Here is a 14,165-nt window from a genome sequence, read left to right as displayed (position 1 = left end):
GGCCTCTTGCAGGTATTAAAACATGATGCAGTCTCCTGCACAGCTGTTGACCACTGCATTGTCACATACAGTATGATCAGTTTGATGATGAGATGAGTAGATGGGCTTGATCTCGACTTTTTGAGGATGCATTGAGTTGGAATTGAAATTTACCTGGGTAATAAAATATAATGTGACGTTTGAAAAGTGAAAAAAAGAAAAATGTGTGAAGCAACATAACTACATATGTTTTATTTATTTTATAAAGAGGAAAATTGGTTAACTTCTGTGAGTTAGTATGCAAAATTTACTAACAGAAGTGGCTCGTTGGTCTAGGGGTATGATTCTCGCTTAGGGTGCGAGAGGTCCCGGGTTCAAATCCCGGACGAGCCCTCTCTTTTAATGCACTTTAGACATTGTTTATTATACATCATGCATATTGTGGTAAATGACGGAAGTTGAAATGCAAACAAACACAATAACAACACATTGATGCAAAATATTCACCGTAAAAAGTTTATTAAATGATAGATATATATATATAAATCAATATAATACAATACGTGTATTTCAATTCACAGTTTGATATAATGACACAGCATAATGGTCCCCTTTGAACTGTGAAAATATAAGTAATTTAAAAAAGAAGATTCACATCTTTATAAAACTGTAGCAGTTAAGAATAAAAAAAGATAATCATGCTGTCTATAAATTGCCCATTCAGTCATATTATTACTCAACATATATTACTATTTTCACGATCCTGTCTCATTGGTTCCGTGAAATGTACAGCTTTGCTGTGGTTTGAGGGCCAACAATGAGATGCTTCCTCTCTGTAATTCTTTCTTTGACTCATTAGGAAGTTAGGAACTCTTCTTCTCTTCCTCCCTCAATCTTTCCCGTTCTTCAAAATGTTGACCGCATCGCTTCAAGATTGTCCTTCAGTTGACAGGAGAATTCGAAAGCCCCATCAGGTTTCCATCATAGACTTTTATAAAGAGCTGTGACTTAAAGCTATTTATGACCCCCGTTTACAAATATTTGAATTTCTAATCATTTTAAAGTGCACTGTTTCTGTTTACACATTGCCCTTTACAAACATTTGTTCACATAAAAAACAAACAGAAAAACAAAAATCACGCATATATCCATGATTTCTTTCCACACATATCTCTCACAAAGTAAGAGCAGCAAGACAATGTTACCCATAACCTAGATGAACTCGCTTACTTATTATAATGCCCGGTATTAAATGGTTCACATTTCATTTCTCCACCTAAAAACCCCTCAGTGAAATAAAAAAATAAGTTTTTGACACTGGTCAAAATTGGACAAAATTAGACGCTAAATATGACGATTATATGAGTATTATGATTACAGACGCTATTCAAATGTGAATAATTGCAAAATTTAGCTATAAGTCCTTGCAACTAATATTCAAACGGTGGATTTTGGAAGACACCATCCCCTGCTTTTAAAGACCACCCTGGGATTTAAGAAAGAATATTTTAACCTCTAATGCAAGGTCACATATTTTCTAACTGTATTTCTAGAATGTAAGTGGCATAATATCATTGCTATCATTATTGTGCATAGTTGCAAAGAACTTACACAGTACATAGTACTTACGGGAATAAACTACTGTATTAATTCATGATTGTGATTAATAAAACACGCCAAGCTTGTGAGTAATAGGTCAGGTCACTTGTTAAACCATAACCAAACACTTCTGTTTTGTAAAAATACCAGATCTTAACCCATAAGAACAAAGTATAACAATTAAAAAACCCAATCACATGATAGCATAAGAACAAGTACGGCAATCAGCATTGGTCCTTGAAACAAACATGTTGAATACATATACAGAATCTGTGTATTTATCTTCCTAATAATATCAAAAATTCACATTGTGCAGGTTTGACCCGAGTTGCATCCAAAAACTACATTACAAGTGTGTGCATGAATGTGTGTTTCTAGCTACTGATATTTTGTTGTGTGTTTATTGTGTATTTGCTTGCATTTGTGTAATGCTCTAACTGGCACAATGCACCCTCTGCCAGCAGAGGGCGAATAAAGAAAAGGGACGATTGTTGAGGAAAAGGCAATATGAGGGTCACATCCATAGCACTACGAGCACTGTCCATATCCATAGTAATGGGGACAAGATCCAAGATCCATTTTTTCATGGAGTAAAAGCTAGCCATTGTATGATCCATCACTTTCCACTTTGTTTCCACAGGAAGTGGGTGGGATACATAAAATGCCCCTTTAACATCACTGAAGATGACTTAATTGAAGGTGCAGTTTCGGCCCTGTTGTGGCGTTTCAGGGTTTTGTTCAAACCAGCAGGTGACGTTTCTTGTGCAGGGCCAGGTGATCGGAGCGAGAGAAGGTGCGATCGCAATCGGGGCACTGGAAGGGCTTAACACCCGTGTGCTTCCGAAAGTGACGGGTCAACTCATCGGAGCGGGCGAACTTCCACGTACAGCCCTCCCACATGCACTTGTAAGGCTTCTCTCCTAAACAACGAGAAACATTTCATTAGAAATTCAAGTCACAGAGCAAGGACATGTTTTACCTGTATGCTTGCATCTTTATTTACCTGTATGTGTCCGTCTGTGAGCTTTCAGATGGGAGCTTTTGGTGTAGACTTTATGGCACCCATTAAAGTCACAGCAATGAATTCGTCGCTTCTTTAACGGATCTGGAGATTCAACCTTTCGACGAACGATTACAGATTGTGTGTTCCCCCTGTTAAAAACAAGAAAAAGTGTAGATATTAGAATTTTTAAATGCAAGTCTCATTTTCACCACCAGGGGGCAGAAAAAGAACAATGTCTCATAAACTGAGCATTGTATGTATTTTGTCCACAGCTCAACATTTCAGCTGATTTGTGCCGATGTGTTACTTTTCACACATCTCGCAATAAACTGGTTGAAGACAAATCCAATAGACTTACATTAAAAGAGAGACATAAGTATGACAAACACTATTCACGTTTTCTTCGGAAAATCTTGAAAAAACATTTTAATGATAAAAATACTTGTTAAACAGGATATTTCCTGATGTTTGACAATATTGACATTATTTTTGTTTAATGATGCCACATAGCAAATATACATAACAGAAATACCATTTGTTGTAAGTTCCTGTTAAAACCCACTCTGCAATTAAACACTTCCTCTAATTCCACACACCTTACCCTCCCTGTCCAGCCGACCTACATCTTTTCGACCTTTTTCTTACTCATTCTCTCCTTTTTTTCATATGTTCCTAAAAACAGCTGGTTTTGCCAACCTCGCCCAATGTAAAATTATCACATCACCTTCCACCACCCTTCCTCTCTCCATCAATCGCTCTCCACCCTTCCTCCCAAACATCGCTCCTTTTCATCATAAACTATATTTCGGAGCATTCGTTTGTGTTTGCCTCATGACACCACACCCAAATAAATGCATCCAGATCCACAAATACTGTAAAAACACAGAACCTGCAAGCGTGTACACGCTCACGCATGGATAGTTTCCCACCCCATAAGGGTTTCCAGAATATTTGGAGACGCGCTGTCTCTCAAGTGCATGCTGGGAGATTTTATCAGCGCATGAAACATCTCATATGAGAACACACTCACGCATTTTCACACACTTCCGCATGTATACTTGGACCATGATCGAAAGAGAACCATTTGGGTCAAGCAGTCTCTGCCTCTATTAAAACGTAAAAGTTATGTTTCAAATGACTGAAAGACAGATCAGTCAGCAAGACTGTGTGAGTAATAACAGCTTTCTATATGGTGTTTAGTGGGTGGTTTTTATGAGCAGATGTACAGTGTTAACTGTAGATGGACGCCACTGTAAATGCTCCGCAACTTAAAAACATGCAACCCCCTGAAACGACAAGATGTGGCCTGTTTCTAATGCAGAGTTGCAATTCGTCATCCATTGTTGAGATGCAATTCTTCATTTAAGTTGTCATTATATACAGGCAAAATCAACCTTAGCGTGTTTGAGGATTGAGCACTCACTCGTAGCTCGGCAGGGCAGTGATGACGGATGAGGTCATTTCCTGGCTGTGGGGATCCTGAGTGTACTCAGGGCGGGGCTCTGATTTGATCGGCTTGAGCTCATGGATGTCAGGGGGATTCTCTGACTTCATAGTTGGATCTGAGGGGAAGAAGTGAGACAAATCAATAACACAAACAAGTGGATAAGGTTATCTTGCTAACCGCTTTTTAGGTCAAGTGTGTCATTTTTGAATGATCTATTGACAGAAATGCAATATGATGTACATGACTATGTCTTGGGATGAAGCTTTATTATTACCTTATAGAATGAACTATTTCTATTTCAAAATGATATACTTCTTAAACATAAATATACTGCCTCGGAATGCCTGCATGTAGTGCGTTCACGACTTCAGGTACTCCGTAATTACGTTGGTAAGCGGAAGTTCAGACCCAGTATTTACGAATGTGGAGAAAAAAGACCGTTTCAAAGTTCTTGGATGTTGAATGACACGTTATATGTGCAAGACTTTTGTTTAAAATGGTCAGTTCCTGTGCATATCAGGGTTTAAATCTTTTCAAATGTCATTGCGTAATACGGAAGTCGTGGACGCGCATCCTGGAGGCACTCCAAGGCAGTGCAAGCCATATATTTATGTTTAAAAAGTATATAATTAGTTTTTCTTGGAAAAAGACTAATCGTTTTAAATGCAAATAATGTATTTTGTATTTTTGGTGAACTCTTGCCTTAACTCAGACTGACATTTGTGGAAAATATGACCCAACAGCTCATCATAGGCTTACCCTTGCAAATTTTGAACACCGACTTTCAATGTACTTTCTCAACTACTGATTTTTGTTTATTTTTATAAAAAAAGTTGGCAGCATGAAGGATGAAGTGTAAATATGACAACATTAAGCGGGATGCATTACGATTCCTTACACTGTTTGTGGTTAACAGTCTCTTCAGGTGTGACGGGGGATATCATGATGGAGGGGGACAGGTGTAGATGGGGAGGATAAAGAACTGGGAACGACTGCAGCATCGGAATAACAGGGACAAAGGGAGTCAAAACCTGCGTCACCTGTCAGGGAGAAATTCACGAAGGTATAAGAAATGACAAATGTATTTTATAAACGTTATGATTGACTGTACAAATCTAATATTTTGCATATAAACCTGTTGAAAAAAACATCTTATGCTGGTTAGGTAGGTTTTGAAGCACGGTAGCTGGTTTGTGCTGGTTTAAGTTGCTCATGTTCTGTTTAAGCTGGTCCTAAGATGGTCATGTGCTAGTTTAAGGTGGTCCTGAGCTGGTTTAGGACCAGCTTAAAACAGCTCAGGACTAGCTTAAACCAGCACATGACCAGCTAAGGACCAGAACAGCACACGGCCAGCTTAAACCAGCACAAACCAGCTACCATGCTTCAAACGTACCACCACTGCGTTTCTTACCGTAGGGATGGAAAGAGGCACCGTTGAGGTCAGCTGTCTTGTCTGGGATGACCCGGAAACACTTCCTGTTACACATATGGATCCGTGGCGAGTGATCGGGCTTATTCGCTCGAAGGGAGATGGAGGCGTAGCTCGGGGTGATGATGACATTGATGATGAAGGAGACGAAACAGAGGATCTTTTGCTCACGGTTAAGTCGACGGGTTCGTTTTGGGAGTGTTGGGCGTCGTGGGACTGGGGGTGTGTCTGTGTGGGGCTCCTGTAAGAGTAGTGTACTTGATATTGGTATGGGCTTGAAGGGGGATGGTAGAAGTGAGTGGGGTACACTTGGGACGTCGGGGCAGTGGCCACAGGAGATACGACAACTCCAAATCCCTCAGATGGTGATTTAATCAGACTGGTGTAAGTTGGATAAAAGGACTGTGAGAGAAAGAGAGAAAGAGAGATTAAAAAGCCTGCAAGCTTTAAAGCACATTGACATGTAGCATAAAACAGCTGTGTTGAGCAGCAACTGACATCGAAGAATATAAACGGACCAAAAAAAAATTTCCAAACTTTGAATGACTGAGTTGGAGCCAAATCTAACTTCCCACCCCACATAAACTTCTAACCTAATAAGAAAGGAATGCATGTCCATCTGCAGTTGTCCAACAAGAAAAAGTGTATGGAAGCAAGTGTGAGAACTGATATTCAGAGTGCATTTGTAAGTCGCTTTGGATAAGTTGAATTTACTGTAGGTTGAAGTCTAACCTGGGTCATTTCCCTTAAATAAAGGGAAATCTCAAGGCATTACCCAGAATTCAAAGATTCTCTGGCACACTTGATACAAACACGCATGCTGGTGACCCAGGACCAGGGTTGTTCAGATGGACGTGTTCCAGGTGCTCCCATTGTGTGTTAGCAAGTATGGCGAGGTTGTTATTGGAAACGGAAAGTGAAGCATTGTTTTCTTTAAAATCATATAAACCGGATCCTAAGAGCAAGACAAGCATCAGGAAGGCTTAGGAATATTTCAGTGTAGTCCAAAAACAACTCACTTTGCCTAATGCAAGGGATCTCAACATAACAGCTGGCTTATTAAATGTTATTAAAAACAAAATGTTTATGAAAAATGGTGGCTCAAATTTGTTTGACTTTTGATGCTAAAGGAGGATAGTTCACCTAAAAATGAAAATTCAGTCATCATTTACTCATCCTCTTGTCATTTCAAACCTTTATGACTTTCTTTCCTCTCTAAAACACAAAAGGAGATATTTTGAAGAATAGCCGTTCACTTCTATTGCACAAAGCCAATGGGTAGCACCATTGTTCGGTTACCGACATTCTTCAACATATAATCTTTTGTGTTTTAGAGAGGAAAGAAAGTCATAAAGGTTTGAAATAACAAGAGGATGAGTAAATGAACCGAATTTTCATTTTTGGGTGAACTACTCCTTTAAGAACTAGACTCACCGTCTCCATTTCTGTCTTTATTGGGTAATCATACATGAGCATGGCTGCCGCCACTGGTGTTCTGAAAAACACAAAAAACAAATCTTCAATTAAAAACTTTTAAAAGATTAAAAACTAACATGAATTGCATTCGCTAAATTTTGCTAAATTCGCTAAAACAGAAAACCTGGTTTTAGCAACATTGGACAAAAAAGAAGTAAAATTTCGCACCAGTTTTTGTCATTTCTTTTAAGTGATTTCTCAATCCAAGCACACAAAAGCAGTGAGGCATTAGTTAGTTGTTGATACTCTAATCTGTTAAGTACAGGGCTAGCGGGAAATGCCCACGGCTATAAACAGTGTTTGTGTGTGGCTTTACATAAGATTCTCATGCTATGAGAACGTGTTTTCTAGCTCATCAACCCGGTGTTAAGTTTTTAACTCTTCTTTTAGCACAGTGGATGATTGACATGCGAGTAGGTGGTAGGCGATGTACAAAACTCCAAAATTTCTAAATCTAGAAAAATACATTACGTCAAAACTCACTATAGTTTTACACTATGGTTGTAATGTAGACATGTCGTCTGAATGTGGTTAGCAATCAGATCACAACATATTTTAATGCACATTGATAAGTTTTGTATTTAAATAATCCAAAATGTATCTTCATACCAAGTTAAATTCTGTCATAATTTGCTAACCCTGTCTGTCTTTTAAAACATGGTTGTTTGTTCAATGGGACACAATGAGAGAGATTTTGAAAACTACAGCTGTTCTTCATGCAATTACAGTGAACGGGGACTGAAGCGTTCAGAGATTCAAAGATTCGAAAAAGCAAAATAAAAGTAAAGATCCAAATATTTTTCCAAATACAAAATCCTCCGGAGCTATGAGATGATGAACAGACCAAAATTAGTTATTCTCCTTAAATAATGATATCCACCAGATCTCTTTTCATTTAAGTATATAAGAGAAGTAAACATGTCAAACTATTCTTTAAAGTTTATTTTGTAATGAACTGGTTGATCTATTTCCCAAAAAAGGTCTGAATGAGTTTATCCACAAAGTGTCTTAAACTGATCCAAACGTAATCTTTGAAAAGTGAATCAATGAGTTATGACTTTAATTTGAGTTCATGTGGACCACTTTAATGATCATTTATCTCAGCATTAAGAGAGTCATTTTTGTGACAAGGTGCTATTTTATGTGCTTTACAATAAAATGAAAGTCTTGATGATTGGAGTTTATTGTTCAGTTGTCTTAAAGAATAAGAGGAGGTTCTGTTTGTATTTCTGAGTTTTGTGGCTACCGTCGTTCAGAAGAGTGCTGTTTGTGCTTAGGTGATGGGAGAGCTCATGATGTGTGTTCATTCACTCAGTGAACAGTACTGGTGCTAATGCCGGTACGGAGACAACTCTTACTTGTGCATCATATATGTTGAAAACAATAATAAATATTATATTGAAGTTAATAAAGATCAAGAAGTTAACTCCGATGCTCAAATTATTATTTCTTCTTGATGTTTATAAGATTGTCATGTGACTGAATTTAACCAAAGTTTGGTTGAGTTTATTTTTAAATTAAAAAAAATTTGTGTTAATACAATAGAAGTGAATGGTATAGCCAGTGCTGTTCGGTTACCAACTTTCTTCAAAATATATTTTTTGTTCTGCAGAAGAAAGAAAGTCATAAAAGTTTGAAATTACATGAGGGAGTCAATGATAACAGGATCTTCGTTTTGGGTGAACTGTAACATTGAAGCCTAAAAAATAGGAAAATGGAAAACCGACCAATATAATTCTTCTCAATTGAACGTCTGTGTTCCATTAAAGAAAGTCATACTGGTTTGTAATAACATGAGACTGTATAAATGCTGAGAACATTTTAATTTTCAGTGTACAGAACGTGTCTCCAAGTCAGTGGGGAAAACTGCTTTAGTAAGTGAGCCAGACTCAATAATATTTCAGTGCTTACACACTCCAAAGTCTAAGAGCGGGACAGAAAGAGAGAGAGAGAGAGAGAGAGAGAGAGAGAGAGAGAGAGAGAGAGAGAGAGAGAGAGAGAGAGAGAGAGAGGTGAATTAAAAGTCTCTTTATATAATCATTAACTTAGGGTGGTGCTGTCAGCACACACACATGCAAAACAATCCATACTAAGTACACCAAGTCCAGATACACTCCCAGCAAATTAAACACTCACTCTTTCAGAAACGTATGCAGTATGTGCACTCACACGTACATATAAACAAAGACTACTAGTGCAAGAGACAATGCGAGTAACACACACACACACACACACACACACAGGCTTGTGAAACGCCTAACACTCCCACAGGCCTCAGGGTCAGGTGTGGGTTAACAAAACAAAACATTTGGAACATGAACACAAATACACACACTCCAATCGTCTAAACCTGATGATAGAGTTCTACACTACTGAAGAGATACAATTACAAAGGAAGAGTCAAAACAGAGTACCTATGCGACAGTCAATTTTTGTTACACAAGGTGATTCTGTCCAGCTCCATAAGGCAAAAATATAATAAAACCGCACTGACTTATTCTTACTCTTAATGTCAATGTCGAAATGTATCATCACAAGACATGTTGTAATAAACAGAAAAAAGAGAGCTGTGGTTGATCACATATAACGTATACAATTTCTAATCTGTCTCTCACGCAATACTATCATATGACTTGAGAAGATGGGAATGTATTTGGATACTTATAGGATTTCATTTGTCATTTAAGGAACTCGACAAAGTCTGTCCCAAAACTCCCCGATCACTACCATTGCATGGAAAGGCGCAAAACATACAAACCTACTCCTTTTTTATGCTTCATGGAAAGTAAAGAAAGGCTGAAACATACAAGTGACGGTATGCCATCTTACTAAATAAATCTTTAACTAGAAGCATTGATAAATTGCATATCGCAATATCTCAATATTTTGTGATTTAAATCATTATTATTAGTAGTCACTCTTTATGTTTGTCACTAGAGTTTGCAAATATCGAACCAAGTATTAAAAACAATATTTAATCATTTAAAAAGTACAGTGTTTTTTTACGCTAGAATATGTTTTTGGAAAGACAGTGATGATGATATGCCAAAACCCCCAAAATGCAATTTTTAGGTGGCACTTGTTCTTAAAATTGAATCTCCATATTTAAATATCCTGAGCACCTTTCAGACTTAATATCTACTGAATAAAGGTTCTAACTGTTGAACAAAGAAAGGGTCTCTTATCCAAGCCCAGATTTGTTCAACTTATCTGCAGACGCATCAAAGCTTGCACAGCTTTCTGGCTTCTAAGGAAATCTTAGTCAAACAAACAGACCTTTTCCAAATAAGAGATAGGCGTATTTTATATCACCACCACCGGCATTCCACAAGTGCAGACTTCACCAGAGGTTGTTCCCAAAGAACTATATAAATGCAAATGATCCAGCGAGGCTGAGAAAGGTGTTTTCAACTATCCTTGGGGCATTAAAGTTGGCGGAGTTTGAGTGAACTTGCAACATTTATCATGAATCAAACTTTCACGGTTGACAACAACAAAACACACAGACAAACTCACATGACTGTCATTTAATTTTAACAGTCTAATAAAACGAGTAAGTTAGTACACACTCTGCTAGATGCGGTTGCTATGGCGAGATGGGAATGCCAGCTGGCACTAAACTTCATAACACATCAAATACCACCAATTAAACATTCAATTATCAATTAAAAGAAGGTATTTCGATACTTAATTCAATAATTATAGTGCTGACTTTAATCACAAGCCTTTTCCCAAATGATTGAATGCATTCCCTGTAAATGTGCCCATCTTATTTAATGTCGTACTTGGTTATTTCCACTGAACTCTGGGATCCTGTTTGACTTCAGGCTGTGTTGAAATTCATTCAAATCCACCACGCGTGACAACATAAAAGTTACACTCTTCACTCGACATAGCAGACCGGTGAAGTAGTCAAATCTGTTAATACACGCGCGCACGCACTCAAAACCACAGAACGGCCGCGTTACGCTCCAATAGACTTTCCTAGTGGAGAAATGGTCTGGTTTGCTGACATGGAGGAAAATGCGAAAACCAAAATTACAAAGATTAGGATCTAATAGCAAGTCCAAGTAAAACCAAAACCCGGCTTAACAGCTTTTGATAAATGAGCATGACTGATCATTGGCCACTGTTCAGGTAACAGCTCACGCTTTTAGTTATGAGATCAAGCTGTCTGCCGGGTTCTAAAGAGGTGTTTCACCTGGAGGTACTGTTAAGGTAAAATGACGATCACAGTGCGGGCATATTTAACCCTTTCATGCTAGAATTTATGACAACATTGGCAGATATTTATGTGTGTGAGTATTACAGATGTTTTTTGGAGTGGAGAAATGGTTAAAGGACACTTCATATCTCCGTCTTATCAAAATACGAACCAAATTGAGTATGAAATCCAAAATATGTCTCTGTTTGGGTTTTGATAAAACTTTTCCGTATACGACTAGGGGGATTTGGGAGCTCTACATGGGGGCTGTAGTTTCCACTCTGCCTTTTTGAAAGATTTTAAGATTAAAGTTTTAACAAGGAATGCAAGTATGAAAAGGATCCTGAAAGTGTGTGTGTTCTAATACATCACAGTATTGATCCAAGGAAAGTGGGTGGAGGGTCTCTGTATGTGTGTGTGTGTGTGTGTGTTCCCTCCCCACAGGCTGCCTCCCCTCAAATGCTGAAAACAGGAAAAGAGGCTCCATGTGCCAAATGGAATGTCTGACGCAAACCTCAGCCTTGAAACAAAAGCTCAGGATACAACAGCCTTACTGACCCAAAGAGAGATTGAGATTGAGTGAGACAGAGAGAGAGAGAGAGAGAGAGAGCAATAGTTGAATTGGAATTTTGCACCTAATGTGCGACATCACCACAATACTATTACAGAGTAAAGTCAATCTATTCTTTTATACAGTCAAGGTGTCCCATTATGCATGGATGTAATAAATCAAATAAACACGCTCATGTAGTATACTGAAGCCCACTCTGATCAGAAGACAAATCAATAGGATTTAAGTACTAGAGAGTCAATCATTCAGAACCCAGAAAAATTTGCATTAATGTATGAAGTCAAAGGAGGCGTCTTCTATCATCTTGTCAAAAAGAATGTAAAAACAAATCGATAAAAAATTCAGATGACACTGAACCATATTAACACCAGCACATACCTTCGCATTTAAAAATAATAACTTCATAAATAACACTGATAAGTAATTCAACCTTGTGTGATGTAAGAACAGTAGTTTCCGAACATTCAAATGTGAAAATATTTGAACCACAGGTTTGTGGCATGTCTAACAACATTAACTAACATTTTCTGAAGATTTTGTTAATAATTTAACTTATTTAAACATGAAGTGTTACAAAGGCAGTCTTAATATTTTTTGCATTAATATGTTATCTTTATATCACATCACATTATATCATGGGAGACTGTATAATGTGTCAATTACTTTTGCTGATAGATGAAAGATCAAAGATTAAACCTAAAGTCCAGCATAGAAGAGTTGTTAACTACTGCAAAGGTGTCACTGTGACTAGTGCGAGTCCATGTATGCTGAATACAGTAGCGCACGTTCTGATCATTTGTCAATGACGTTTTTCGACTCCGATCCAAATGGTTACATCAGTGTCATCTACTGGTTTAACTCACTTAATGATAGGTGTTACAATGAATTCATATTCACATAATGATAGATGGTTTAAAAGTTGGAGTTGTCCCACTTTACCTGCATTAACATGTCACACTCTTAGTTAAATCACCAAGTGTCAAAAACAGCTCACAAGAATCTAAATAAATACATTAGATGCAAGAGCCCGAACTTTGCACCGAAAATACTTAGGAAAATTAACCATACTATAGAAGAAAGGTAGTATACCTTTAATTTTATTAAAAAAATTAGTATACCTCGTTTATAAACGAGCTTTTGGCAAATTTATTGCCATTTGGTTGACCATAACTCGTGAGAGCGTCAATTTGGGTTTACTATAGTGATACTAAAAATACAATTATATCAAAAATATGATAGTTACCTATTGCTTAAAAATGCATAACAAATACATTAGTTGAAAACGTAGGAGACCTACAAAAAGTGACTTCGTATTTTATTCTATTCAAATATCTACTTCGGATTAGTCGATGACAGGAATGCATCGTTTTAATATTTAAATGTAATCCAAATAATGTTATTTAATGAAAATGGTAACTTACATGCCACTTGATGCTATATGAATTCCACAAATACGCAAGAGGACCACAGACGACAGTAAAACCACGAGTCACAACACATCCGAATGACACAATTGCACAAAGCGGGCAAACTTTAGACGCCAAAAAGCCGTGTTTTCGTAAACTCCCCGAGTTACGAAACAACTTATTGTCCAAGCGTTAAGAGTCTCCTTGGAGAGCTGAGCGCCTATCACATGATGTGAGGGCGGGGCGGGAGCTGGTCGCGGGAGGTGAGGGTGGGGCGCGCTCACGGGCGAGCTCTGGCTCCAGATACGAGCAACCGGAGACAGGAGGGGCAGGAGAGAAGAGAAAGGGCTGGGCGTGTGCAGCCCGTGCCTGCCTGCCTGCCCCTCCCTTCTCCATCTCCACCCTTTCCTTCCTTCTGTGAGCGGCGGTCTCTATCTCTCCTTCCTGCGAAGACACGCCTTACAGAGTTTCAAAGATCTAACGAGCGCGGATAAAGGTCGACCTGAAACAACAATGAGTCAAGACAAATCGCTTTGGATGATTTAGTTTTATTTTATTTAAAAATAACTTGATAATGTTGGTATATATTATGTTAGTTTCTTATTCTTACTTATATATATATATATATATATTTATATATATGTGTATGTATATATATATAGATTGTGATAAGGGTTTGTAAACGGAGATGTTTGGCAAAAACACGATCAAAATAACGAGAAAGATAATGGTTATAACAAAACATAACAATATGTTGATTTTAATGTCTTTCTTTTGAAAAACTAAGGAAATGTAGTCAAATATCACACGTATATAATGCATGAACTACAGTCCTGTTATGTCTTTGTCACTCACACAAAGATGTGTGTATAGGATGGTGGATGAGTTATTGTCTGATGGAATGGTAACATGTCAGGTAGCCTTGATGACATCATTTTAACTGTATTTACCCAGAATAAAGAAACCTTTTAAAATCAAAATGGCATTACACTCGCCCCCAACTCTCTCACCCACCCACAGATTTCTCTCTCTCTGCTTTCTCATATTTCTC

The 14,165-nt window shown here is 37.8% G+C and overlaps 1 protein-coding gene across 1 annotated transcript; it reads right to left on the bottom strand.

Moving 5' to 3' along the window:
* Positions 1–481: 481 nt before the first annotated feature.
* klf3 (Kruppel like factor 3 (basic)) lies at positions 482–13,329 on the bottom strand. Its single transcript, XM_079461909.1, has 7 exons — positions 13,130–13,329; positions 6,892–6,952; positions 5,440–5,859; positions 4,927–5,068; positions 4,005–4,143; positions 2,582–2,730; positions 482–2,498 (listed from the first exon to the last, which is right to left on the bottom strand). Exons 2-7 carry the CDS (start codon positions 6,931–6,933, stop codon positions 2,317–2,319), a joined length of 1,074 nt encoding a protein of 357 aa, XP_079318035.1. The 5' UTR covers positions 6,934–6,952; positions 13,130–13,329; the 3' UTR covers positions 482–2,316.
* Between the last annotated feature and the right edge of the window lie 836 nt (positions 13,330–14,165).

The sequence above is a fragment of the Barbatula barbatula genome (assembly GCF_947034865.1).
Source record: "Barbatula barbatula genome assembly, chromosome: 8".
In the NCBI taxonomy this organism is placed as follows: domain Eukaryota; kingdom Metazoa; phylum Chordata; class Actinopteri; order Cypriniformes; family Nemacheilidae; genus Barbatula; species Barbatula barbatula.
The sequence above is the reverse complement of the archived record's forward strand: the minus strand, read 5'-3'. Positions and strand labels throughout refer to the sequence as shown.

Coding starts and splice junctions, on each gene's coding strand:
- klf3 (XM_079461909.1), bottom strand. CDS start 6,933: ATGCTCATGTATGATTACCCAATAAAGACAGAAATGGAGACG. Junction 5,860..6,891: donor TAAAGACAGAAATGGAGACG/GTGAGTCTAGTT, acceptor TTTCTCTCACAG/TCCTTTTATCCAACTTACAC. Junction 4,144..4,926: donor GACTGTTAACCACAAACAGT/GTAAGGAATCGT, acceptor TCTTCCCCTCAG/ATCCAACTATGAAGTCAGAG.